At 55.5% G+C, this 25,475-nt stretch overlaps 1 protein-coding gene across 2 annotated transcripts; it reads left to right on the top strand.

Annotated features, from left to right (window-relative positions):
• The first annotated feature begins 3,487 nt into the window (after positions 1 to 3,487).
• Positions 3,488 to 25,250, top strand: LOC121443563 (rho guanine nucleotide exchange factor 16). 2 transcript variants are annotated; one of them, XM_041645357.1, is made up of 16 exons: positions 3,488 to 3,774; positions 11,103 to 11,166; positions 13,146 to 13,755; positions 15,757 to 15,802; positions 17,181 to 17,350; positions 18,487 to 18,543; positions 18,897 to 19,057; positions 21,051 to 21,203; positions 21,302 to 21,431; positions 21,867 to 21,941; positions 22,080 to 22,172; positions 22,569 to 22,720; positions 22,873 to 23,061; positions 23,532 to 23,605; positions 23,852 to 23,953; positions 24,662 to 25,250. In XM_041645357.1, exons 3-16 carry the CDS (start codon positions 13,165 to 13,167, stop codon positions 24,799 to 24,801), a joined length of 2,133 nt encoding a protein of 710 aa, XP_041501291.1. In that variant the 5' UTR covers positions 3,488 to 3,774; positions 11,103 to 11,166; positions 13,146 to 13,164; the 3' UTR covers positions 24,802 to 25,250. The 2 variants fall into 2 exon arrangements, with proteins under 2 accessions (XP_041501291.1, XP_041501292.1); XM_041645358.1 differs by lacking the exon at positions 3,488 to 3,774 and adding an exon at positions 3,902 to 3,970.
• Positions 25,251 to 25,475: the final 225 nt, after the last annotated feature.

The following is a 25,475-nucleotide window of genomic DNA, read 5'->3' as shown; positions in this document are numbered from 1 at the left end:
TTTCTCAGCCTGTCCTCTCTGCTTCTCGTTTGGGGGTCAGGATGGGAGTTCCTGGCTGTTTCCACCATGATCTCCTGCCATGGTGGACTCTGTCTCTCTGAAGCAACAAGCCCATATAAACCCTTTCTTCTCTGAGTCGTCTTGGTCATCGTGTTTTATCCCAGCAACAGAAGAGTAACTGATACATAAATCATCTGGTCATTGTCCTTTTGTATATTTAGACGCTGAAGAAAACAGGGACATCTACACAAAAGGACACTTCTCAGTGGCCAGGAGACAAGGCCGGTTGTGAGTCACCACAATGTGACTGAATCTCACCCAAGGAGGGGTGAGGGGGACATAGCTTTATTGTTAGTTTTATCTGAAGTCCTGGCTGGAGTAGTCTGTGAGGCTGGACCGTCTCAGCTGACCACCTTGAAATTGTCCCGAGCGGTTTTGCAGTCCAAAGCTGATATCTGGGTGGTGTCTGTCAGCTTAGCGGTGCGATCACAGTCCAGGTGGAATCATTACTGTGGGGTCCCATCCACTTTTTGGAGACTTCAAATGTCATTGTTAAGAATGGTCACCATTCACTACAGAAAACTCAAACATTTTAAATGTTATATGCAGCAGATCTCGGAGAAGTTAAAGGTCTACAATCTATCAGAAACACCTGTGGTACACAACACAAACTTAATTCCTAGTTACCTTATTCAGACTCAAGCTTGAAGTCATGTACAGGAAGGCAACCTAGACAAAACCTAGAATTAGTTAGTACTCATATGACCATTAATATCTTGGCAGAAAGTGCATGTATATGCATATATATAATTTTAGATCATATTTGTACCATAAGTTTTAAAGAGTCAAAATAAATACAAAGGATCATGAGATTAGAGGCAATAAAATAGTCCTTTAATTTTGGTTCTTCTTCTGTCCCATACCAGGAGGCTCTTCTGATATGAGACAGAGATTGTAGACTTCCTTGGCTTTCACAGATGTTGAGGGCTATGCTGACAGGCTCCTGACTACCTGTGGTTCCACCTGGCCCTCAAAGGCCTCTTTACTCTTAGTGTGAGCACCCGTCCCCACCAGGGTAGCTTTGCTTTACCCAGGAAGGGGCTGCTTTGATTGCGTTGCTGCTGGTCAGCATGTTTCCTTCCCTTCAGGCAGTTAGAGTCAGGTGTCCCCCATCTATGAGGATTCAGGGTAAGGCCTGGCCCACAGGCCTTGCTGTTGGGTGCCCAGCAAGGATGGTGGCTACCGATGGGCACTGACCAAAAACTATGAAGAATGGAAGGCCAGGATCCACATCCTCTCCCCAACCAGGACTCTTGGGGTGCAAAGAGACCCTCGAGACAGGCCGTGTAGGTGGCCCAGCCACATCTCACCATCCATACATGAGTTCTGGGCAGGTTTTGACCCAGCACCCCTCCTGGGAGTGAAGGTAGGTAAAGATAGCCCAAAGTCTTCCACCAGTTACTTGTCTTAGAGCTGAATGAGAGGCTGGACTTCAGCGTCTGAGTCCCCCACCTGCTTTGCGGGGAGTGGGGGGTGTCTCTTTCTCTGTGCGTGCCTTGCTGTGTGCATTTTCATCAAGCGTGGTGCCACACACCTGTAACCCCAGCACTTGGGAGGCTGAAGCAGGCAGATCTTTGTGAGTCTGAGTCAGCCTGGTCTGCATGATTCCGGGCCAGCCTGGGCTACACAGGGAAACCCTGTCACAAAAAAAGAGAATATTTTAAACTGTCAAATCTACCTGCAGTGTGGGAGTTTTCCCCTGCTGTTAACTGCTCTGTGATCAAGGTTTTACTGTTGTTTTGTTTCCCTGCCTTTTAATTCTTTAAGTGTCGGGTACTAACAGAGGGTGTGATGAGACAGCCCTGGGCAGAGGCTGACACAGAAGACCTTACTAGGAAGCTGGAGTGTGAGGCCTCCCTGACTGGCCTTGGCCTTTCCTTGGGGACCAGTGTCCCACCTGGCCACAATTTTTCCAACAAAGCAACTTCACGGAGGTTGGGCTTGGTGTGTGCAATACCCAACAATGGCCTCAGGAGGTCAGCAACAACCCGCTTTTCCCAGGAACCGCCTCCCAGCACATCAGCTGGTTACCCAGGGAGTTCCAGGACCCGGGGGCCTTAGTCCACAGGAGGCTCTGAGCACCTCTTCTCCTTCTATTGTGACTGACACTCATCGGGCCTGGCCCCGTGATCAACTTGGGCCCTACCCAGATGATATCACACCGGAAAGAGGATGGCACAACCAAACCACCTAGCTTCAGGGCTGAGGTGGGAGGCTAAGGAATGCGTAGGAGGATGGCAGGCCAGGCACACCCCCTCACAGGGCAATAGCCAAGAAAGCGCCAAGCGAGACTCCAGCATCATCCCCCTTAGTGGTGCTCAGTGAGGCAAGCTCTTGGGGTATACTGCTTGGGTCACGGCATGCGGGGAGAACCATGTTGGGGGACTAGGGTGTCAGGGCACAGATATTTCCTGAAAAATAGATAATAGGAGGTGGGTCAGGAAGAGGACTAGCACATGCTGAGGTCTCTGGCTCTGTCCCAGGTCCCTGGGTTACTCCCAGGTCACCAGACATTCACTGTGTCTCATCACACACAGCACAATGAGCCAGGCAGAGAAAGTGCCACAGTAAGGGTCAAGACTTAATACAAAGTCTCCCCAGAGAAGAGCCCATCGCTGTCCCCTCCTCCTGTCCAAGTGTGGTTTGGGGTCTGCTCTGATGATCATGTTTTGAGGTGTCTTGGGGGTGTCACGTCATAAATTCAGGGTTGCATGAAGGAAAACTAAAATGTCGGGTGCAGTGGTGCATGTCTGTACGGTACCCCAGGTTACTCTGGGAACCTGAGGCAGCACCGGGAAGGTGGGTGTGGACTGACCAGGCAGAAGCTCCTGCCCTCCTGCCAGCCTTTGCCTCTGCCCCCAGGCTGCCCCCTGGCCATGTTCCCTCCCCTTCTTGGCCCTTGCACTCATAGTGACTCTTGCCTGCTTTACTTCTCTTTCCCCTTTTATCTGTTAATTCTGCTCACCCTTGGGGGCACTTTGGAGCGCAATGGTGCACACCCCATCTTTTCCTACACGGGGAGCCTGGTCCCTAAAGCCCCCCCCCATAGGAGGGGCACTGTGACAGCATCATCCCTAAGGACGCTACGTGGACTTGGGAGCTGTTTTCCTGAGCTCAGGAGAACCAAAGCGGGACCTGCATGGCTGGCAGAATTTCCCGCCCTCGGAGTTGTCTGTAAAGTGGGGTGGTGGTGAACAGACCACACCATGAAGGTTGTTCTGTGAGATCCTGGCTAGGGAAGCATGCTGCAAAGAATGCAGAGGGTGGGGCCTTCCCACAGCAAACAGGTTCCCGCAGGCCCGGGCACTCTCAGAAGGCTTCCTGGAGGAGGCGGAGGAGCCCAGAGAGAGGCACAGAAAGGAAGTGGGCGTAGGAGCGGGAGGGAGAGTAGACGGTACCCAAGGGCGGACTCCGGCCCGAACCACCAGACTGATCACGTGGACGCAGGCGGGCCCCGGTAGGTGCGGTGACGCAGCTGGCCGGAGCGGCCAGGTGAGGCGGCCGCGGTGCAACAGGTGCCCCGGGTGCGTCCCGCCCTCCGGCCCCGCAGCCGCCGGCGGAGCCCACCTGGCCCCGGCTCCGCCCGTGCGCCCGCCCGCTCGCCGGCCGGCAGCGCAGGAAGTAGCGAGGGCGGGACTGACCGGCCGCAAGACGCGGGGACCCAGCGGCTCTGCAAGCCGTACCCGCCCCGCCGCTCCTCGGCCGAGCGCTCAGGTGAGTCTGGGGACTGGAGAGTGAGCCGAGGGGGGGGGGAAGGCCACCTGCGCCGCCCCGGGCGCCTCCACTCCTTTCCAGCCCCTCCCGACCTCGGCGACAACGCGCCCCGCCCTCTCGCTGGAGCTGCTAGCCCGGGACTGGGAGCCGAGCTGCCCGGAGCCGCGCAGTCCAAGGGACACTTTGCAGCGGCCAGGTTAGACACTAGGGCGCAGACACTCCTGGGAGGTCCCAGGGGACGTGAAAGTGACTTCCGGGAGCTAGAAAGACGGTCTGTTCAGATGAGCTCCAATAATGAGGAGCCTGACCCCCCCTCGTGCCCTTTTTCTGCCTTGGTGGCTAGCTGTCTAGCCAGGCTCCTCACTGCTTTTCTGTTTGTGTGTGTGTGTGTGTGTGTGTGTGTGTGTGTGTGTGTGTGTGTGTGTGTGTGTGTGTGGTGGGGTACTGCTCTGGAAAACTGTGGGTGCCACTTACAGGCTGGAAGGTGGACACTTGTCCCCACTTCCTGCCTTGATCCTCATATCTGTAAATCAAGATCAGGGATCTGTTTAGAGGTTGGGAGAGAAAGATGGACCTGGGTGTGGGCCTCGGGCAGGGGTCTGAGTTGGTAGCAGCCACGGTGCGATCTCCACATCACACCTGGAACCTAGACAGGAGCTGATAGCCCCTAAGTGGATACTTGTGTGTTCCGTCACTGGAGTGACCAACGGTAGGGTATCGTGTGTGGTCCCGTTCGTGACCATATGTCCGTATGCCCTGCTACCCTTGCTTTCCCACCCTGGTATGTGGGCACCAGGCTGTGAAGTTGCTATGTGTGAGTTCAGGCGAGCTGCCTCAGCCTCCAGGCTGGGTTTATCTCTCAGAACGCCTTGATTCCGTCTGCTGCTGTGATCCTATTCTGGGGATAAATGCTTCCCTCAGTCTGTGTTCTTAGAAGCCTCTCTCAGTACCCCTGGTGGAGGGAGGGGTCTCCAGCCTTCCTTGAAAAGGTAAGGGGTAAGTCACACAGAGAACAAGGCTGAGAGAGCTAGGTAGAGGCTCTTTGCCACTCCCTTCTCCAAGACCAGAAACTACTTTTATTTTTAAAGATTTATTTATATGTTTAAGTGTTTTTGCCTGTGTTTATGAATGCGCACCATAGGTGTTCCTGGCTCCCATGGAAGTCAGAAGAGGGCATCGGATCCTCTGGGATTAGAGTTACAGACAGCTGTGAGCTGTCTTGTGGATAGTGCTGGGACTTGAACCCTGTCCTCTGGAAGAGCGGCACTGTTGATTTCTGTTGGACCGTCTCTCCAGGCCAATAGAAAGATACTTTTGGGGAGGTTGCCCCGGTGTTCCACCTCCTGCAGGGCAGCCACTCGAGGAAGCCCTGTGGGGAGGAAAGGTGCCTCCAGAGGTGAAGTGGCTGGTTGAGATTCCCAGGGCTTGTCCGTGGAGACAGCAGGTCTGCTCCCCGAAGGTGACGGTTGCACTTCTATCTGGCCACAGGGCCTGGAGGTTTTGGTTTTGGTTTCTAGATCCATCTTGGCATTGCTCACTCCGTGACATAACGTACAGGTGGCCGTCCCTCTGTAGCATCATGAGTCCAGAATCCCCTGTCGTCTGCATCCATTTCCTAGTTTGAGGATAGCCATCTAGGTCAGGATTGGGCCTCACAGCTTGGCTCCTCCCCTTGTGCTCACTGACTGGGGCTTGACCCCGGCAGGTCACTTTCCCTCTGTCCCTGCTTCTCACTGCCAGAAGGAAAGACCCACAAGGGGCAGAAGTTCAGGGAGGGGTCCAAGAAGACTTACCTGGCCAGAGGGTACCTTCTATGGGTGTGTTTTTCAGCTGGTGAACTGGGCAGTGGGGGCCTAGCCCCAGGTTCCCCAACCCTTGCTCCCTTGCCCCTGTGGTTACCAGCTGCTTGGGTTTGAGGAAGGGGAGTAGGGGGTGATTCGTGACTGTTGTGGGCTGATGGGATGCGCCAGGTGGGTGGGTGGGTGAAGGGTGATTCTAGCTATCTACGATTGGTTTTCCCCACCTCAACTCTGGGAACATTTGTACCAGTTGGTTGCCATGGGCTTCTTTGTGCTCTGTGGATCCGGGAATCCTGTCCACAGCACACAGAATGCCTGGGGGGTGTATAACCAGCGATGTCTTCAAATGTTACAGACTGTCTCCAGGTGGGCAAAACTGCTCTCAGTTGAGCTCAGCCCCTCCACCTGACAAATATAATTTACTGGTTACAAAGCTGAGCCCTGCTGCAAGTTATCGTCCAGTCCAAGTCCCCTACTCGGCCAGGCAGGATCACCCAAGCACAAGGCACCATTGTGGGCTGGAAGCAGAGCTTCCCCAGGTGGAGATGGCCCAGCCTCGGAGCTGGTGATGGACGGCCTCCAGCAGGGCCCGAAGTCCAGACTCGGGGTGGTTTGGGCTCCTGTGAGCAGCTGTGACCAGCAGCAACAGGCTCAGACTAGGAAGAAATCAGGTTTAGGGGACTAGAAGATTCATGGGAAGCTGACCTGCCTGAAAGGGAGAAGGAGCAGAGGAACCGGTGCAGAGAGGCCCACCCACCCAGAACCACGCCCACAATGGTTCCCTGAGATGTCTATCAAGATCTCATTGATTCTGCATGATATTCTGCCCCTTGGTTCTGCTACCCCTGTGCCCCAGGACTGTTCCCAATGAAGGTTATTTAGTGGCAAAGAGAATATGGACTGTAGGTTCTAAGGCCTCAGTCGTGGGGCCGTCTCCAGCCCACCCTGAGCAGAAACAGCTGGGAGTCACCCTCACTAATGCATCTGGGTCTGCTGAGTGGCTCTGGCCCAGTTTCTGCTCCTTTTCAGCAGAACCCCTGGTCAGGTTGGTTCTCAGGGAGCACCCGGTCCTCTTCAGTGGGGTCCAGGACAGAGAAAGTGCCGGCATCCATTTGGGAACTGAGCTCTGGTGTGTTTGTGGGGCCATGTAGGAAGACTTTGGGGACCATGCATCCCAAAGACTTTCAGGGATTAGTGGCCAGGCACCCAGAGAGAGCTCCTGTAGACGGTGTCTTTGGAGTTGCTTCTGTGCTTTCAGTGAGCCTGGGGTGCCTGAAATAGAAGACACACACCTTTGGCCTACATGGAGTCTGGGAGGCCTCACACTGAACTCTCAGGAATGCTATTGGTGGATGGCCATAGCTGGTTATTTCCCTGGAGGCCACTAGATAGAGAGTCCGAGGCCCCTGCACTGCCAGTTCCTTAGTGAATCAAGAGCCAGGAGCCAGCCAGCCTGGGAGGAAGCCCTGTCCCGTGGAGACAGGGACTGGGGCAGGGAGTCTACAGTCCCCAGAGACAGAGCCTGTGCTCTTGGGCCCCATGGGCCTCCCCTCCCATCAGCAGCTTTTCTTTTGAAAGTTTCATGTGTAAGAACCCAAGGCCCAGGGGAGACAAAGGAAGAAAATGAGCCAGCAGCAGCCAACTGAGAGAAACGTGTAAAAGAAAACTCAATTCTTGCCCTCTAAGTTGATGGAAGATGTTGTATTTGTGAAACAAGAACAGGGTGCTAGGAACGAAGAGCAAGGAGGGGGCACAAGAGAGCTCCTTGTAGGGGGCATAGAAATGACAGAAGGTGACGGAAATACCAGAAGGCTGAATGGAGTGGAGGCATCTCCGAAAGAAGCACAAAGAAATGAGAAAGGGGGAAAGGTAAGAAGTTAAGGGGAGATTTCAGAGGTTCAGGGTTTCTCTGTGTGTCAACCCTAGCTGTCCTGGAACTCACTCTGGAGACCAGGCTGTCCTGGAACTCACCGAGATCAACCTGCCTCTGCCTCAGAACATTGGGACTAAGGCGTGTGCCACCACCGACTGACTCAGAGGTTTCAATCTTGATTAGTGAGTGTTCTAGAAAGAATAAATGGTGCAAGAAATTATCTTAAAAGGATAGGCCCAGTGCCTCAGGCCTGCCTGGAATCCCAGCCCCTGGAGGCTCAAGCTAGAAGACAACAAATTCAAAGCCTGCTGGGCTACAGATCAAGTTCAAGGCCAAGCTGGCCAATCTAGGAAGACCTTGTCTCAAATAATAATAAATTATAATAAGACAAGGGGCTTGGATATAGCTCAGTGGTGTAGCAGTGGCCTGGGTGAGGTCCCAAGGTTGTCTCCCAGCGGGGGTGCAGAGTGGGGAGGAAATAATCCAGGAAATAATATCACACCTCATGCAGACGTAGGCCTGAGAAACAGGAACAAACTGGCTGGAAAGTCTACCTGGCACCTCGTTTAGTAACTGAAAGTGGGGCCGGAGCCCTCTCCAGGGCTGGGTAGGGAGGAGTAAAGATCACCATCTGAGGAAGAGAAGTCTGGAGGGCACCAAGAGGCCTTAACAGTAGCAAGAACAGAAGATTCTAGAGGAAAATCATCCCCAGTGGGAGAGGGGAGAGAAAGGTGTGTTCCGCCAATCAAACATCTATCCGCACCCCCACCCCATGCTTGGTGGCGCACACCTTTAATCCCAGCACTCAGGAAGGAGAGGCAGGCAGATCTCTGAGTTTGAGGCCAGCCTGGTCTATGTAATAAGTTCCAGGCCCTCCAGGGCTACATAGTAAAACCTTGTCTCAAAAAGTAAAAAACGTGAAAGATCTGGGGCTGGAGAGATGTCTCAGGGCTTAAGAGCAGTTGTTAGGGGACCTGGGTTTGGTTCCCAGTACCGACATGGTAGCTCACAACCATCGTCAGTTCCAGTTCCAGGGGACCTGACCCCCCTACTGACCTATGCAGGCACCAATCACACATGTGCTGCGCATACATGCATGCATACAAGATTTACACGAAAACAATTAATTATTAAAAAGAAATGTCTGGAGGCAATGCCTGGGGTTTGCTTTAGAGAGTAGTCCTGATGGTCTGAGGCTAGCCTTTGGCTAGCCTGAGCCAAGCCTAAGGACTGTCCACCACCCAACCCCCACCCTGAGCTAGGAGGGTGCCCAGGAAGACCTGGAAGTGATCCCTCCACGGAAGAAGAGCCAGACTCAAGGAACATGGAGAAGAAAAACTGGACAGCTCGGGGGGGGGGGGGGGGGGACAAGCTGACCGGAGGACTGGAGGGAGTAGAAATGAGTAACGAAAGGCAGGCCAGCCTCACGGTCCCCTGCCCATGGAACCCTGTGGCTGTGCTGTGCACGCTGTAAGATCCTCCCTCCCCCATCTTGTCTGGGGACGGGGCAGCTTCAGGAGACATCTGATGTGTCCAGCAAGCCTCTCTGCTATCTGACAGGACAGGTACCCATAGCCCTCAGCCCTACTCTCTGGGGTCCTAGGCAGGTTGTTTGCCAGGCCTGTGGGTGTGGTGCCAGGCTGGGAACGAAAGCCACTCCCAGCAATGGCTCACCTGACAGATTCCCTTTGGGCACCTTCTGAGCCTAGAATGGACTTTGTCCTCTGCTGGGAGAGGCCACTGCCTGCCAGGGCCTGTGCTGTCCTGCACGCCTGAGACACTAGCTTATGAGTGATGGGTGTTTGTTGGTAGGAGAGGAGAAAAACTAATGACCCTGGGCCCCTCTGTGTGGTCCGCTCTTTCTGAGCAAAACGATCACTGTGTAGTCTGTCCTGGGCCATCGGAAGACACTAAGCCAACTACCCCAGACCTTGGTGAACCAGGAAAAGTAACACAGGTGTGCGGCCCTGGTTGGTGCAGCCCTGCCCCCACCACATATGTGACAGACAGATGCCAGCTCCCGGGGGAGGCCTGGTGTGACTGCTATCATCCTCAGCCACAATTTGGAATGTCCTTAGGAATGCGCCCTCCCTTGCTCTTGGTATACCAGGCCCCAGCCCGCCCCTCCCTGGGGCCTCTGCCCCTAGGCTGCACTCAGCTTCTTGGGATAGTTTTAGCCAAGGGCTTCTGTGTGAAAGAGCCTGGGGCTTCAGGGGGGTGAGCTGAGACCACCAGCTTCCTGGGTGCCTTGTGCTTTAGCAGTGTGGGTTAATGTCAGCGGTATGACCAGCTCTGTCCCCTTCAGGGAGGGACAGCTGGGCAGGGTCTTGGCACCATTCTGTGCTCTGAAATGCTAGGTAGGATAGGTCTGTGACCTGCCTGGAGCTCCGGGGTGGGCATGAGCCTTCTTATAGGCTGGAATCACTAGTTCCTGAGGCCCTGAACTCACCCGAACAGCCTTGGTGCCCACCCCCACCTCTGGTAACCCCAGGGTAGCCATCCTTTCCAGTCCCCTTAAGTCCTTCTGTCTCTGTCCCTGTCAGACTGGGCAAGTAGGTACCACACCCTGAGATATGTAATCCTGGGACAGTATCCAGAGCACATGACAAGGGGGCACTGTGGCCCAGTGCTGAGCCCCGAGCCTCACCCCTGATAGTGGGTGGGCAATAGACTTGGAGTTCTTCGAACTGTCTGGAAAACAAACTTCCCCTTTGGAAGGCCTTTCTTAATAAGTTGGATTGTTTGGTTTGGTTTTTGTTTTCGTTGAGATAGTCTCAAGGTTTCTCTCTCTCTCTCTCTCTCTCTCTCTCTCTCTCTCTCTCTCTCCCCCTCTCTCCCACCCCCCCCTTTTTTTTTTTGTTTTTTCAAGGCAGGGTTTCAGATCCACCTGCCTCTGCCTCCTGAGTGCTGGGATTAAAGGAGTGCACCACCACTCCCAGCCGGTTTGTGTTATTTTAACCTATATAAAGTTCTGAGCTTATAAAAGCTTTCCTTGATGTTGGCTCCTTTGCTTACCTCTACAAAGATAGGCAATCACAGACTAAGCCTCTCTCTCCTCTCATTTTTCTCTTTTTTTTTAAGATTTATTTATTTATTGTGTATACAGTGTTCTGTCTGTATGCTTGCTGGCCAGAAGAGGACACCAGATCACATTACAGATGGCTGTGAGCCACCATGTGGTTGCTGGGAATTGAACTCACGACCTCTGGAAGAGCAGCCAGTGTTCTTAACCTCTGAGCCATCTCTCCAGCCCTCATAAATAAATAATAGACCACTACAGACCCCCGACTTCAGAAACACGGAAAGGACAAATGTATATTGGCGAGTGTTATGAGAAGAGGTTTTGGAGCCAGGCTTGGTGCTGTGGGACAAGGCCGGCAGAAGGGGATGCAGCCAGGCTGTACTTGTTTATAGAACATTTTAAAGGGAAAATATTTGGGAAGGGAGTGTCCCCCACTTTACATTAGGGTCTACAAGGTCTGAGTGCCAGCCTCTCTCGTTACTAGTGTGGTGTATTTGGTTCAGAAAAGCCTTGGCTGGTGCCGTGTGGCCCCTGCCGCCAGCCAGGGCTGTTTTAGTGAGCTTTGCAGGTCATTTAAGAGCCTGTTAGGAAATCCTCAGGCAATGCCTTTGTTCTTACTGAGCCCATTTTGCAGATTCATCTGTCATCATTGAGGACCCCAGGTTTCCAGGCCCCCAGCAGGGCATCCAATCACGGAGGTAAGTGGCAGCAACGAGGACAGTTGACCCTCAGCAAACTGGCCAGTGTGGATGACTGGTTCCCACACAAAAGCCTTTACTCTGGCTTCTGCTGTATCCGGGTCAAATCAGCTCTGCTCACCTCAGTCTCTGGGTCACAGGGATTCCCTACCCAGGGGGGACACTTGTCCCTTTCAGTCGCATCCCCCTGTTAGCCAGAGCCAACCGTAGGACCTTGCTGCACCCAAGGGAACAGAAAATGCTAATGCTGAAGAAATAAACAGGTCATTCTGGAGACCACTGCCCAGGGCTTCCTACTGTGGGTGGGGCAGGGTGGCGGGATGGGGGCAGTCAATTCTGAGGAGGGTGAAGTTGAGAAGGGGCTTAGAGCACATGCACTGCTGGCATGGACAGGTGAGGTGGCTGAGGGGTAGCGTGTCGGCGATGGCCGTCAGTTCCTGTGCTGGGCAGTGAACCCCTTCAACAGTGGCTCAGGCTGGAGCTCCCTGCTGCTGTTCCGTTTGCACTGTGACCCAGGATTTACCTTAGGACCCCCCAAGGCTGGAGTTGTGAACCCCTATAGCATGAATAATAAAAACCCAGAGACAGAAATTAGGGTTCAACGTGGAAACTAGAAAAGCAAGGCAGCCAAGCCACTAGAGAAGTCTTACCTCTACAAAGACTGGGCAATCGCAAACTAAGCAGACTAAGCCTCTCTCTCCTCTCATTTTCTTTTGTTTTTAAAGATTTATTTATTTATTGTGCATACAGTGTTCTGTCTGTATGCTTGTTGGCCAGAAGAGGGCACCAGATCGCATTACAGATGGCTGTGAGCCACCATGTGGTTGCTGGGAATTGAACTCAGGACCTCTGGAAGAGCAGTCAGTGCTCTTAACCTCTGAGCCATCTCTCCAGCCCTCATTTTCTTCTGTTCCCTCTAGTGCTGGTTTAAGGGCATATGACCCCTAGTCCTGGGGTTAAAGGTGTAGGCCACCACCACCTAGATTTATTTCTGTATTGATCTTGTGTAGCCCAGGGTGGTATTGAACTCACAGAGATCCATCTGACTGTCTCCCAAATCCTGGGATTAAAGGTGTGTGCCACCACTGCCTGACCTCTAGTGGCTTTAGCTTGCTCTGGTCTTCAGGCAAGCTTTAGTTATCAAAATACAAATAATAGACCACTACAGACCCCCCGGCTTCAGAAACACGGAAAGGACAAATGTATATTGACGAGTGTTATGAGAAGAGGTTTTGGAGCCAGCCTTGGTGCTGTGGGACATGGGCTTGGCCGGGAGAAGGGGATGCAGCCAAGCTGTACTTGGATCCTGCTCTCCTCATCTGTGTGGACAGGAAAGCCATGGTCAGGTAGTGACCTCTCCTTCCACACGCCATCCTGCTTGCTCTTTATCACGTAGTCAGGGTCAGACTTCCAAGGGTGTCCCCAGCAGGTCCCTGGGCCTCGGGGTAGCCCATCCCCTTAACAAGAATGCAGAGCCAGACAGGGCCTCGATCACATCCACAGCATCTGCTGCAAGCTCAGGGAACTGTAACTGTCCCCAGGCAAACCACACACAAGGTGCCCAGGCATCAGTAAGGGGCCTAGCCAGGATTCTGTTCCTGGTCTATGGGGCCTCTGGGCTCAGCTGCAGACATGCCCTTGTTTGCACCCTGCCCAGGACCTAGTAGTTATGTCAGAGAAAGCAGGGTGGTCCCTGAGGTCCAGTCCAGCCACAGGCCGTCCCCACCAGAAAATAGCTGTGTGTCTGAGGCAGAGTCTCAGATAAGCCCAGACCCCAGCTTCCCTGCACACCTGTAGTGCAGTTACGCTACATCCCTGGGGTCTCTCCTGGTGAGCAGCCACAGCCAGCCCTGTTCTCCCTGTCCTTGCCTGGGAGCTGTTCGGAAAGGATGCTGAGAAGAAACAGAATTGAACACCGGAGAGGCTGTATGTGGGACATCCCTCTGAGCCTCTCACCTCTTGCCTGCCTCTCTCTCTAGGTCCCCTCTGCTACCCAGCATGTCCCAGAGACATTCTGACAGCTCTCTGGACGATAAAACATTGGAATATCGTTTCCATGCAGAGCTGCAACTCGATGCCAATGGGAACCCTATGCCGAGGCTCCCCATGGTTCGTAACTCCTTGAGAGACAAGACCAATGCTGCCTTTGAGCCAGAGGCCTCCGGACCCCTGCAGGTGCCCCCAGAAGATGAGGAGCCACGACCCATCATCCTTAGCACTCAGAGCCCCGCGGCACTCAAGATGGGCACCCAGCAACTCATCCCTAAGAGTTTGGCTGTGGCCAGCAAGGCCAAAACCAAGTCCCCAGCCCGCCACCAGAGCTTTGGGGCAGCTGTGCTCAGCAAGGAGGCCGCTCGGCGGGATCCTCGGCTCCGCTCAGCCCCCAGCTTCTCCTTGGATGACATGGATATGGACACGGGCCCTGGTGTGAATCTGAAGCGAAACATAAGGAACCAGTCCTACCGAGCCGCCATGAAGGGCCTTGGGTCACCCAGCAGCAAAGGGGACTCAGTCCAGCTCAGCCCCAAGCTCCAGGCCCTCACTGAGGAGGCTGCTCAGCCTCCCGCTCGGTCCCCAGCCAAAAATAAGGTAGGAGTCTGCCCTGACATCAGGGATAGGCAGTGTCATCTCTAGGGTCTCGAGAGTTCACAGGCAAGGCAGTGATCTGGTCCTGTGTCTCCTATGTCTGCGTCATGCACGGCAGCTGCTGGGCGCGGGCTCCTGGCCATCCCACTTTAGTGGAATCTGTTCAAATCTCATGTTCTTTCTGGCTAGAGAAAGTTGTCATGTTTTGGGGACTTTTCCATGTCCCCAATTCTCTGCAGAGTGGACAGCAGGGGGAATCAGCCACTCTTGAGCCCAAGCATGGAACCAGTCTATTTGATGACAGTTTCCGTGATGCCAGGCACGGGCTGCCAGCGGGACAAGGAGGGACAATGTGTAGCCCTCAGCCCTCAGCCCCCACCTGTCCTCCTGTCCTGCTGCTGCCCCGCCTGCCCTGAGCTCTAGACAGGCCTGCAGTCTCCGGGAGCCTGTTACAAACAGCCATTGAGCAGGAAGGCCATGGTTAAGGAGCGGCCTTCCACGTTCCACCTGCTCATCATGTTGTCAGGGTCAGATGGGGAATCACAGCCATTCGAGACAATTTCTTCCCAGGATACGGGGCTGGGGGTCCTTCTGGACCTTTGCCAGGTGCTTCCCTCAGACTTGGGGTGCCCCAGGCACAGTGCTCAGTCAGCTCCCATGGAGGCCTGGGATGGGCCTTTATGGCTGTGTGACCCATAACAGATTCCCGGAACTGAGGCTCAGTTTCCCCATCTGTAAGTGAAGATGGCCGCCATCCAGCTGTAGGCATACTCCAAAACTGAGTTCAGGCCCTTTGTTGCCTAGAGCTGTTCACAGCATCATGGGAAAAGCATGCTCACTTGGACATCAGCAGACACCTGTCAGAATGATAGCCACACGGCTTGGCCAGACCACAAACTTCCATGAAGGCCGATCGCGGCTAAGGCAAGGCCTCTATGTCTAAAATGCCAGCCACTGTCCTTCATTACAGTTCCCCTACTATATCTGCCTGAGATGCCTGGACCCTTGATAGGCATCCCTGTACCTCAGGAGCTGAATCAGCACCACCACTGTCCCTAGAACAGGCCTGCCAAGGTCTTCCTCAACAGTAGTGAGTCCCCTCTTCAGCACACATCCCTGAGACCTATAGCATGTCACACTCTGGGGAGATAAGCTGTGGCTGCTCCTGAGAGCTCCTGTGCAGAAAGGGGACTGTGAGGGTGTCGAGGGCTAGCAAATGGCAGTGCAGGAGGCCCTAGGAGCCTCCTGGGTGAGAGGGCTCCCAGTGGTCCCCCAGGAACCTCCTGGGTGAGAGAGCTCCCCGTGGTTCCCCAGGAGCCTCCTGGGTGAAAAGATTCCCCATGGTCTCAGGGCCAGAAGGGATACAATAGAGACTGAGGAAGGATTTGGGTTGGAGGAGGTGAGGGGGTGGGGGGGTGAGAAAAGGAGCTAGCCTAGGTTTAGCTGGGAGTGTCACACTTTCCCGGACCTGTAAGGGGAGTTTTCAGGCCCCAACTGGTTCTAAGGAACCAGAAGCAACTGGCCTCTGCTTTCCCGGAACCAGTGTACCTATGAAAAACCTGGTGTTCCAGCCAAGGAGTGGGGACTGTGTGGGGATGCCAGTGTAGAGTGGGGATTCCCCAGAGCTCTGCCCTCAGTTTCTAGGGCCCTGAATCAGGGCCAGAATCTCACCAGCTGCCTTCTGCCCACTCCAGACCAGACTCCCTCTTCATTCCCATCAGGTAACACCTCTTAACTGGTTTAGCCCCTAGGCAGCCTTCCTGGATCTGTAGCAGCCCTCTGCCCTGAACCCCAACTTTTACCTGTTCTGGCCTCTACTTTGCGAAGCTAACATTTAATGTGCACCTTCTACATGTCAGCAAAGCCCCCTCCCATCTCTTCCATAGATTGCTTGTGGCGGGGGGGGGGGGGGAGGATCTCTGTCTGGGCTGCCATAGTAACGGAAGGGCAGCTGACCCACGCTTCCCTCCCCACTGACTGGCAAGGTTTCTGTCTTGTCTACAGAAAACTCTGGGACGGAAACGCGCACACAAGGGCTCCTTCAAAGACGGTAAGTGGCTCCCAGGAGGCTGAGGGCCTGGCATGACTAGGAAGGAGTCTCTGTAGGGCCAGCGGGGACATTCACTGGACACTGACTCCAGCTGTTGGTGTGAGTGTACATCTCATAGAGTTCCCTTGGACTCCCATCTATGTGACCCAAAGACAGCCTCACATGAGTATTCAGTGGGACCCAGGGTGGATGATAGGGCATCAGGCCTCCAGAGAGGCAGGCACTCAGCTCTCTTCTTTGCGTGGACTCCTCCCGGTCTGAAGGGAGCCTGCTGAGCACTGCAGCTCACGAGAAAGGAAGAACCAATGTTGCTCTGTCTTCCTGGTCCCACTGAGGCACTGCAGCAAGAACATCCCTCCTTCCTGAACCGTGTCAGCTCTCTGGGTGTCCGCAGGCTGTAACACAAGGGGCTGAGTCTCTCTGCTGAGTCTCTGGGAAATGTTCCCTGTGTGGAGCAGCAGCAGTGCCCAGGCTCCAGTGCAGGCTGATGCAGCCTCAGTGCCCAGGCTCCAGTGCAGGCTGACGCAGCCTCAGTGCCCAGGCTCCAGTGCAGGCTGACGCAGCCTCAGTGCCCAGGCTCCAGTGCAGGCTGATGCAGCCTCAGTGCCCAGGCTCCAGTGCAGGCTGATGCAGCCTCAGTGCCCAGGCTCCAGTGCAGGCTGACGCAGCCTCAGTGCCCAGGCTCCAGTGCAGGCTGACGCAGCATCAGTGCCCAGGCTCCAGTGCAGGCTGACGCAGCCTCAGTGCCCAGGCTCCAGTGCAGGCTGACGCAGCCTCAGTGCCCAGGCTCCAGTGCAGGCTGACGCAGCCTCAGTGCCCAGGCTCCAGTGCAGGCTGATGCAGCCTCAGTGCCCAGGCTCCAGTGCAGGCTGATGCAGCCTCAGTGCCCAGGCTCCAGTGCAGGCTGATGCAGCATCAGTGCCCAGGCTCCAGTGCAGGCTGACGCAGCCTCAGTGCCCAGGCTCCAGTGCAGGCTGATGCAGCCTCAGTGCCCAGGCTCCAGTGCAGGCTGACGCAGCAGCTGCATGAGCTCAGGGATGCCCTATATTGGGTTGGCCCATGCCAGACTGGGCCGGTAGTATTGTTGGCTCGTGGGCAGTGACCGGCATCCTCAGACCTCACCTGAGTACCCAAGCTTCCCCCCTCCCGGACCAGGCACAGCTGTCCTTACGCAGCTCTGGTTGGTCTGCTTGGCCCCGACCTGGAGTGCCACATTCTACACGGGGCTGCTACCATCTCCCAGCCTGTCCTGTTAATCCACTGTAGGACACAGTGGGCCATAGGGGAGCCTGCATGTTTTTGAGAGCTTTGTGGGGCCCTTGGGTGGGTCAGGCTACCCCCAAGCCCTCATGCAGACAGGCGACTCTGCTCTGCCCAGACCCCCAGCTGTACCAGGAGATCCGAGAGCGGGGTCTCAATACCAGTCATGAGTCTGATGATGACATACTCGACGAGCCCTCCGGCCCGGAGGGAGCTCAGAAAGCGGACACCACCATTGTGGTCAAGAGCTATCGGCCTGCCCAGCTCACCTGGAGCCAGCTCCCAGAGGTAAGGAGACCCCGTGGCCTTCCCTTTCCCCAGCTTGTGGTAGCCTGGCTCTTACAAGGAGCTGAAATGTAGCTTGCAGAGTCACTGGGATATAGTTTGTGTGTGGGACAATGAGTCTGTCCTCTGTCCTGGCATGTAGTTAGAGTTCCTGCTCGGTCTGACCTGAGGGGCACTGTGGACACAAGGAGCCCCCTTCCTCACTGGGGGAGCCTCTCCACTCTCCCCGTACTTCCTACATCTGAAAACGGGCCATGTCCAGACCGTGAAGGCCAGGATAGTGACCCCTATCCTCTGCAGGCTCTGGGTGTGGCAGGAAATGGCGATGGTGGACTCAGCCTTCCCTTCACTTCAGTACAAAGGAGCTTCTTGTTTGCCTGCTGTGGGGGTGAGGGACCCCCTATGAGAGTGCCGACAATGGGAGCCTAGCCAGGGAAGGTCCAGCCAAGGGTTGCAGCAAGGCAGAGTCTGGGCTTCACAAGTAGAAATGTCCAGCAGGACACATTTATCACCCTGCCGGATGCTAGAAGCTGGGGATGGTGCCCAACATGCTATACCCCGTAACATTGATTGCCCAATATTTAGAACCTGGACTACCCACACTTGGAAAGCTGCAGGGGACCCATGCAATGTTGGCAGTGCTTCTGCCCAGGCTGTGAGTAGGAGAACACAAATGGAGGCAAGGCATAATGCGGTCCGGCCTGCCCCGACGTGCCCTATAGCCATAGGCATAGGGGGAGCCACGCTGAGACAGCCTAGGGCCATTAGCTTCAAGAAAGGGAAGAGTGCAGGTGATAATGGCCCATGCCTTCCCTGGCAGGACTGACTCAGCTGCCCAGGTGGTGTCTGAGTCATCACCCCCCCTACACACACACAGACACATGCATGTGTGTGGACGCGCGTGCGCACACACACACACACACACACAGACACACACACACACACTGTTCCTCTAGACTCCCTGTCTGTCTCCCTGGCCTGGTCCAGGGCTCTAGAGATGGAGAGGAAGCTAAGCTGGGGAGACATAGACAGCTGAAGGTTCCTGATGGAGGTGGCTCCGCCCTCCAGCTGGGTGTGGCCAAGTGGGGACCTGGCTCCATCAGCAGGACCTGCGCCCACAGCTCCTTTGCTTTTCTCAGGTGTTGGAGTCAGGTGTCCTGGACACACTGTCGGTGGAAGAACGTAAGAGGCAGGAGGTAAGGCCACCGGGAGTCCCTAGAGACGCAGTGATATCCTCTCCTCACCTACCCTAATGGCCACCTCATGGGACAGAAACCTGAGGGCTGAGGACCGAGCCCTGAAGGAGCATCAGGAAGAACCAGAGTCCTGGCCGGGGATAAGGGGCATGTGTCAGCCCGTGTTTGATCCCCACCCAGTACCATCTTCCCTGGAAAGCAGAGTCCTGATCACATCTACACAGCCTGAGTTGTGAACCAGAGCATAGAGACATGGACTTGTGGCCTGTGCAGCAGTCACGACAGCCCTCCGAAGGGGCCCGTGCCCCCGTCTTCCCTCCCTCTGTCATTCTGAGCATTGTCTTCCCATGCAGGCCATCTTCGAGATCCTCACATCTGAGTTCTCCTATCTGCACAGCCTGAGCATCCTGGTGGCCGAGTTCCTGCAGTCCAGGGAGCTGAGGGCCACTATGACACAGACGGAACACCATCACCTCTTCTCCAACATCGTGGACGTGCTGGCCGCCAGTCAGAAGTAAGCTGGGTTTCCCTGGGCCCCCAAGAATGCTGCTTTGCCGTGACTCTGGGCAGTGATGTCAGCAGGGCCCTGGGTTGTACCTGTGGATGGGACACTTGGAGCAGCCACTGGCTTGAGATGGAGCATGGCAACCTCTAAGAGCCCTCGAGAGCTGGCTGTGGGGACACCATGGGCATCCTAGACTCCCATGGGGGGGGGGGCACTTCTCTCAGGTATAGCCCTGTGTGACCAATGGGTATCTCACATCAGCACTGGGGATTGTCAGCAGCGCCTACAGAGTTGTCACCCAGTCAGGTGGCAGCCTCGAGTTTCGGCCCCAGGTCATGTTCTACCCAGCAGTGTCTGGTGGCCTGACCGGGCTCTACTTGCAGGGCCTAGAATCAGAGGAGAGGCCAGGCATGCAGCGACAGGCTGGTGAGGGCCTGTGCGTGTACTTTATGTATGTGCATGCCTGTATGTATCCTTGCATACTACCAGTGGGTATCTCACCCTAGCACTGGGCGTACTGCCTGCCTGTATGTGTTCGCTCATACCTGTATATATATATGTTCATGTCCTTAGCACAGACTGGTCAGGTAGTGTGTGGGGTCAGCCCTTGCTGCTGTGATAGTCCAGGAGACCCCAGGTCTCCCTGACCCTTTAGCCTTGGCTTCAGTGTTTGATGAGACCCTCTCATCAGCCCCAGTGGAGTCAGAAGAGATGGATAGATCATGGGGGTGCTAGCTCACAGGCCGAGCCCTCCAGACAGAGGATGCTGGCTTTTACATGACAGGACCAGCCTGGCCCTTGCTGACCACTCAGCAAGAGCACACTGCTGTGGGTGTCCTTTCTCCCTCCAGAGGCTTCAGAGCCATTTAGACAGGGAACAGAGTACCATCGTATCCCTGGAAATGGGCTTCCCATAAGAGATCCAGTGGCTAACTGTGGGAACTACCCGCTCCTGACTCATCAGAGGAGAGAAGGGGTCCGGGAAGTGGGTGACCCTCTTGTAGACTCCGCCCCAGTGTGGTCCCTTGATGCTGTGCAGCCTCTAATTGCTCAGCTTGGCCATTGCTGCCCTGGCGTGGGACTCTCTAGCCTCCTCCCTGGCCATTCATAGCCATCTCCTCTGAGAATTGTGCTATTTGGGGCCAGTAGCAGGAGGCCAGCGCTTCCAGACCTTTCCAGGAAACCCCAGGACTCATGCATTTCAGCTGAGTGCATGGGGGCTTGTCCAGGCAGCCTCAGCTTCCGTTCATCCATGGGGTCCCCATGCGCTTCTGAGCCTCTGCTAGCTACACAGCTTTTCCCAAGGGCCAATCAGGGTCCCAAGGGCAGGGTCCATGGCTCTGCTGAGTCCCTAATGCTCACATCCAAGCCTGGAGGGCTCTTCTCAGATGGACAGGTTTCCCAGCTCCCTAAGCCAGGGCCCTCAGGCACAGCCACCAGGCTCACATACCAGGTGGCCAAAAACTCTATGCCATCCTCCTGCCTGGCTCATGGGAGGTCAGATCTGCCCTGGGGAGGCAGTCTCCCCAGGACCTCTACCAAGAGCCCAGGCCTCCTTACTTGTCCCTTATGGGTTGGACTCCATGAAAGCAGATAGTTGTGAAGTCTTGCTGGGAGCTTGGCTGGTATAATCACCTTAGTTTCAAGACCCATCCCTAGAGAGACATGGCCTTCCCTGGGTCTCCTAGGGCCCCAATAATAGGACCCTTCATAGGGTCATTGCATCTCTATCCATGAACTCACACCCCGGGACAGGCACAGGGCTGGATGTTACAGAAGCAGGGTGGAGAGCTGATCTGTCTTGTGGGTCCCCAAAGGCTTTGGACAGATGTGGCCTAGCTTACGTAAGGTTTTGCCTGACTCACTGGGCACCTGCCACGTACTGTCTTCAAGACCGATCCGTGCAGACGTTTTTGTCTGCATACACGTGTCTTTGTGTGTGCCAACACCCATCCAAACTGAGCCTTCGTGTCCCCGACCGCTCCCCACCCCAATGCTGCAGGTTCTTCGAAGCTCTGGAACAGCGGCATAAGGCCCAGGTGTGTGTGGAGGACATCAGCGACATCCTGGAGGACCATGCCGAGAACCACTTCCACCCTTACATCGCCTACTGCTCCAACGAGGTCTACCAGCAGCGCACCCTGCAGAAGCTGTCGTGAGTGGGGCCCTTGTGCTCCCTCCCGGCCCAGCCCGTGCAGGCCCCACCTGCACCACCTCTTTCTGGGGTCAAGTGACAGAGTTTCCCTGTTGCAGGAACAGCAATACAGCCTTCCGAGAAGCGCTAAGGGAGATAGAGAAAAGGCCCGCGTGCGGGGGCCTGCCCATGATCTCCTTCCTGATTCTCCCCATGCAGAGGGTGACCCGGCTGCCGCTCCTGACAGATGTGAGTATCCGGGAGGCTTGGGTGCAGCCGTGGAAACACGCTGGGAGGTCCTGCCTTTAGTGTTGCCTCTCTGACCTCTTCCTCACACTCATACATCTGTAATTGGATAATTACAATGCCTATAAGGCAGGGTGATTAATCTTGATCACTTTGCGGTCAGCAATAGGATACCGTAGCCTGGAGACACATCTTTAGGCAAGTGCCCATATGCCCTCAGCTCTGGAACTGCGGAAATACCGCTATTCCTGAGGGCAGGGTCCCCTCCCAGAGGTGTAGAGGCCCTTTGTGGACTGTAGATGTCCTGCTGGGTCTAACTCTGGAAGTCCTTGCTTGCCTGAGGCCCCTCCCTGACTTCCAGAGTCCAGAACTGGTGGGGAGCCCCTGCCCCAAGCAGGGCTCCTTGGGAGGGTCTTCATGGCTTCTGTCTTCCCCCAGACACTCTGCCTGAAGACACAGAGCCACCCTGAGAGGTACAAAGCTGCCAGCCGTGCCCTGAAGGCCATCAGCAAGGTGAGGCCACTTCTGCCCCGAACTTTCTGTGGTATTGATGGGGAAAGGGGCTAGATCCAGGGCGGTGCCACCGGGAGGGCAAGCACTCCACGGTCCTACACCCGTGCCCAGGGTATATGTGTAAACTCAACCCCACAGCTGGTCAAGCAGTGCAATGAGGGGGCCCACAAGATGGAGCGCACGGAGCAGATGTACACGCTGCACACACAGCTGGATTTTGGTAAGGTCAAGGTAGGTGCCAACCCACCCACTGTACCCTGATGTCCTCCTCATAGGAGTCAGGGGCTTCTGGGGACATCTGCCTGGGTAGGATGGGTGGGGGATCCCTTGAACTTCCCTGACTCAGTAGCAAGGAGGTGTCAAGGCCTCTCCAGGACTGGCCGCCACCCCCAGCTTAGGCAAAACATTCGGCAAGAACCAGAGAATCAGGGCTCCTCAAGGCTCTCCTGTAGGGTAGGACAGGACACAGGGCCTTCTCTGGTTCCTGTGGGCCAACTGAATGGCTGTTCCTTAAGGTTCAGGATAATCCCATTGGTTCTCAGTCATAACAGGGAGGCAGGGATTGTCCCTGTCATCGTCCCCCACCTTGCCGGGTCCGTTTCCTTTATCTGTCCACTCTATCCCCAGTCTCTGCCACTCATCTCTGCCTCTCGCTGGCTGCTCAAGCGTGGAGAACTCTTCCTCTTGGAGGAATCCAGTATCTTTCGGAAAATCGCCAGCCGGCCCACGTGCTACTTGTTCCTGTTCAACGACGTCCTGGTTGTCACCAAGAAGAAAAGGTAGGGCACTCAGCTGCAGACGTCAGACTAGGGAGCAGCCACACGGCTCTGTACGGAATCAGGTCTCTGCTTTCCCTCCCTGATCCGAGAGACAAGTCTCGGGAGCACTCTTGAGGTTAACTGGCCCTGACGACTCTCCTGTGTCCACACAGTGAGGAGAGCTACCTGGTCCAAGACTATGCACAGCTTGAGCATGTGCAGGTCAGGAAGCTGGAGGCCTCGGAGCCCTCACTGCCAGCAGGCAGCAGCCGCAGTTCCTCCGTGCCCCACCCCTTCCAGGTGAACCTGCTACGTAACAGCGAGGGCCGCCAGGAGCAGATTCTGCTGTCCTCTGACTCCGCGTAAGATGGTGGACCCCAGCGAGGGGGGGGGGGGGGTAGAGCACACGTCCGGGCGGGAGCCTGGGAGGGTGGGGTGTGCTGTACTGTGTCTGCATGCCTACTACATGCTGAGCACCATCGGTGCCCGTAGAGCCGTAAGCAATGCACAGCCTGGCTCTGGGTATCTGATTTCCTTGTGGGGATACATCAACTGGTGAATTGCTGTACTGTCCAGTAACCAGGGAGGGAGCTTCAAGGGGAAAAAAGGACGAGGGTGGACGTGACCATTGGGCCTTCATTATTGTCAAGGTGGTGCTTAGGTCAAATCCCCGAGGGAGGGCTCAGCCAGCACTTCTGTACAGCCCTGCACAGGCCCTGGGGCAATAGCAGGAGCTGAAGCACAGCAGGGAAGGGCAGCAGAGTCCATGAACAGGGACTCATGGACCCCAAGAAGAAAGGAGGGTCTCAGATATGCTCTCTGTGGCCTCCAGGAATGACCGGGCCCGGTGGATCACAGCCCTCACCTACAAGGAGAGGCAATGGCAGGGCATCACCAACAAAGGAGGTAAGTATGGGGTTGGGGTGAGTAGGGTTGTTGCAACCCTGGGGTAGATCTCAGGCCACACCACGGCCTCCCCGGGGTACCTAGCTTAGGGGCTGGAACCTCGGCCCTTGTTGTATGTGTGACTATGTACTTGTAGCTGTGACTTAACCTTATTGATCCTCCATCTGGGGAAACTGAGGTGCGGCCAAAGGAACAGAATAGTCTGTGGGGGAGCACCCCTGGCCTAACTGTCTCCATTTCCCCCAGAGCTGCCCCAGGTGGAGATCACCAAGGCATACTTTGCCAAGCAGGCTGATGAGATCACGCTGCAGCAGGCTGACGTTGTCCTGGTCCTGCAGGAAGAGGATGGTGAGTGTGGTCGGGGAGTGGGTGTCAACCAGACTGGGGTGCAGCCCAGATAAGGGTGCAGCGACCAGCCATGCTCAGCCTGCCTCATCCCCGTAAGCACTTCCTCAAAGGTTGGGGCTGGAGAGATGGCTCAGTTGGCATAAGGACCTGATTTTGAACCCAAGAGCCCGCGTAAAGGAAAGCTGGGCGTGACGGCACGTGGCTTGTGTCATCCTGGGGAAGCAAAGACATGCTCCATGCCCGTGAGAGACTATCTCAAAAGTCAGAGTGGGCAGCGCCAGAGGAACTGAGGTTGTCTCTAGGCCTCTATGCACATGGGTGTACGTACATGTATGTGATCTATACACACGTGTAAACACACCACACTCAGTCTTCTCAAAGGGAGGACCGCCAGTACTAAAGTTAAGGGACCAAAGTGAGCTTGCTACTCTGTGCCCTAAGTGAAGCGAATGGGTGTCTGATCTCCTGGTGCTCCCAGCATAGGCCTCTGCAGGGCCCTGGTCGTGCTGGAGTAGTGGGTGCGGATCTCACCCCTCCTACATGCTGGTGTAGGGGAGCTGCCGGGAGGGCCAGGTGGCCTTGAGTGTCGCCTCCTTGGCTCTCTCTGGAGGCAGGAGGGGGTGGTCAGGCCCTAGAGTGGAACCCTCAAGAGCAGAGGTGGGGTGGGACGGTAGGAGGGATCCCTCTCATCCACCCGTCTGCATCCAGGCTGGCTACACGGCGAGAGGCTTCGGGACGGAGAAACAGGCTGGTTTCCCGAGAGCTTCTCACGCTGTATCACCAGCCGGGTGGCGGTGGAAGGCAATGTGCGCAGGATGGAGCGGCTAAGGGTGGAGACAGACGTGTAGCTGCAGAGCTCAAAGCCAGTCGCGGTGGACACGGCTTCAGTCCTTCAACCAGCAAGGGTCTCCGCCCTCCAGGACATGGGAGAGGTTTATTCCTTGGGCCTCCCCACAGCCTCACGGTTACGAGCAGAACACAGGACATCTATGCATACCTGACACATGCTCTCTCGGAAGGCTTTGAGGCAAGCTCCAGGGCCCACATTGTGATAGAAGCCCAGCCTGGCCTCTCACTGGCCACCTGAGCTGCACCCAGGCTGAGAGTGGCACAGGACTGTGGTCTTCATTGAGGACAACACAGGGCCACCCTCCCAGATACACCCCCCCCCCACTTCCCAAGTGAAACAGGAAGGGCCCGTGTTCTGAGAGGACCAGCAGGGATGTTATATATTGTGATAGAGGTTTTAAAAAGCATTAAAGTATTTCTTTAAAACTTGGGTTTGCACCTGAGCCTAGGTCACAGCCACTTATTGCACTGAAATCCCAAGGTCTAATAGGTGTGTGGAGACTGGCCTCAGGTCTCTCCTTAGCTCTGACCCATCTGTCTACCAGAGTATCACAAGTCTGTGGCTCCTGCTTGTGCATTCATGAATGGTAATAGCTAAACCTTGCAGGGCTTACCTTGGCCACAGGGTTCTGAGAGCTCAGACACAGTAAGGACACTCTGGTATGGTGATCCC

Source organism: Microtus oregoni, unplaced genomic scaffold, assembly GCF_018167655.1.
Source record: "Microtus oregoni isolate MIOR12 unplaced genomic scaffold, Mior012 000109F_ref0000275, whole genome shotgun sequence".
Classification (NCBI taxonomy): domain Eukaryota; kingdom Metazoa; phylum Chordata; class Mammalia; order Rodentia; family Cricetidae; genus Microtus; species Microtus oregoni.
This window is presented reverse-complemented; position numbering and strand designations above follow the sequence as displayed.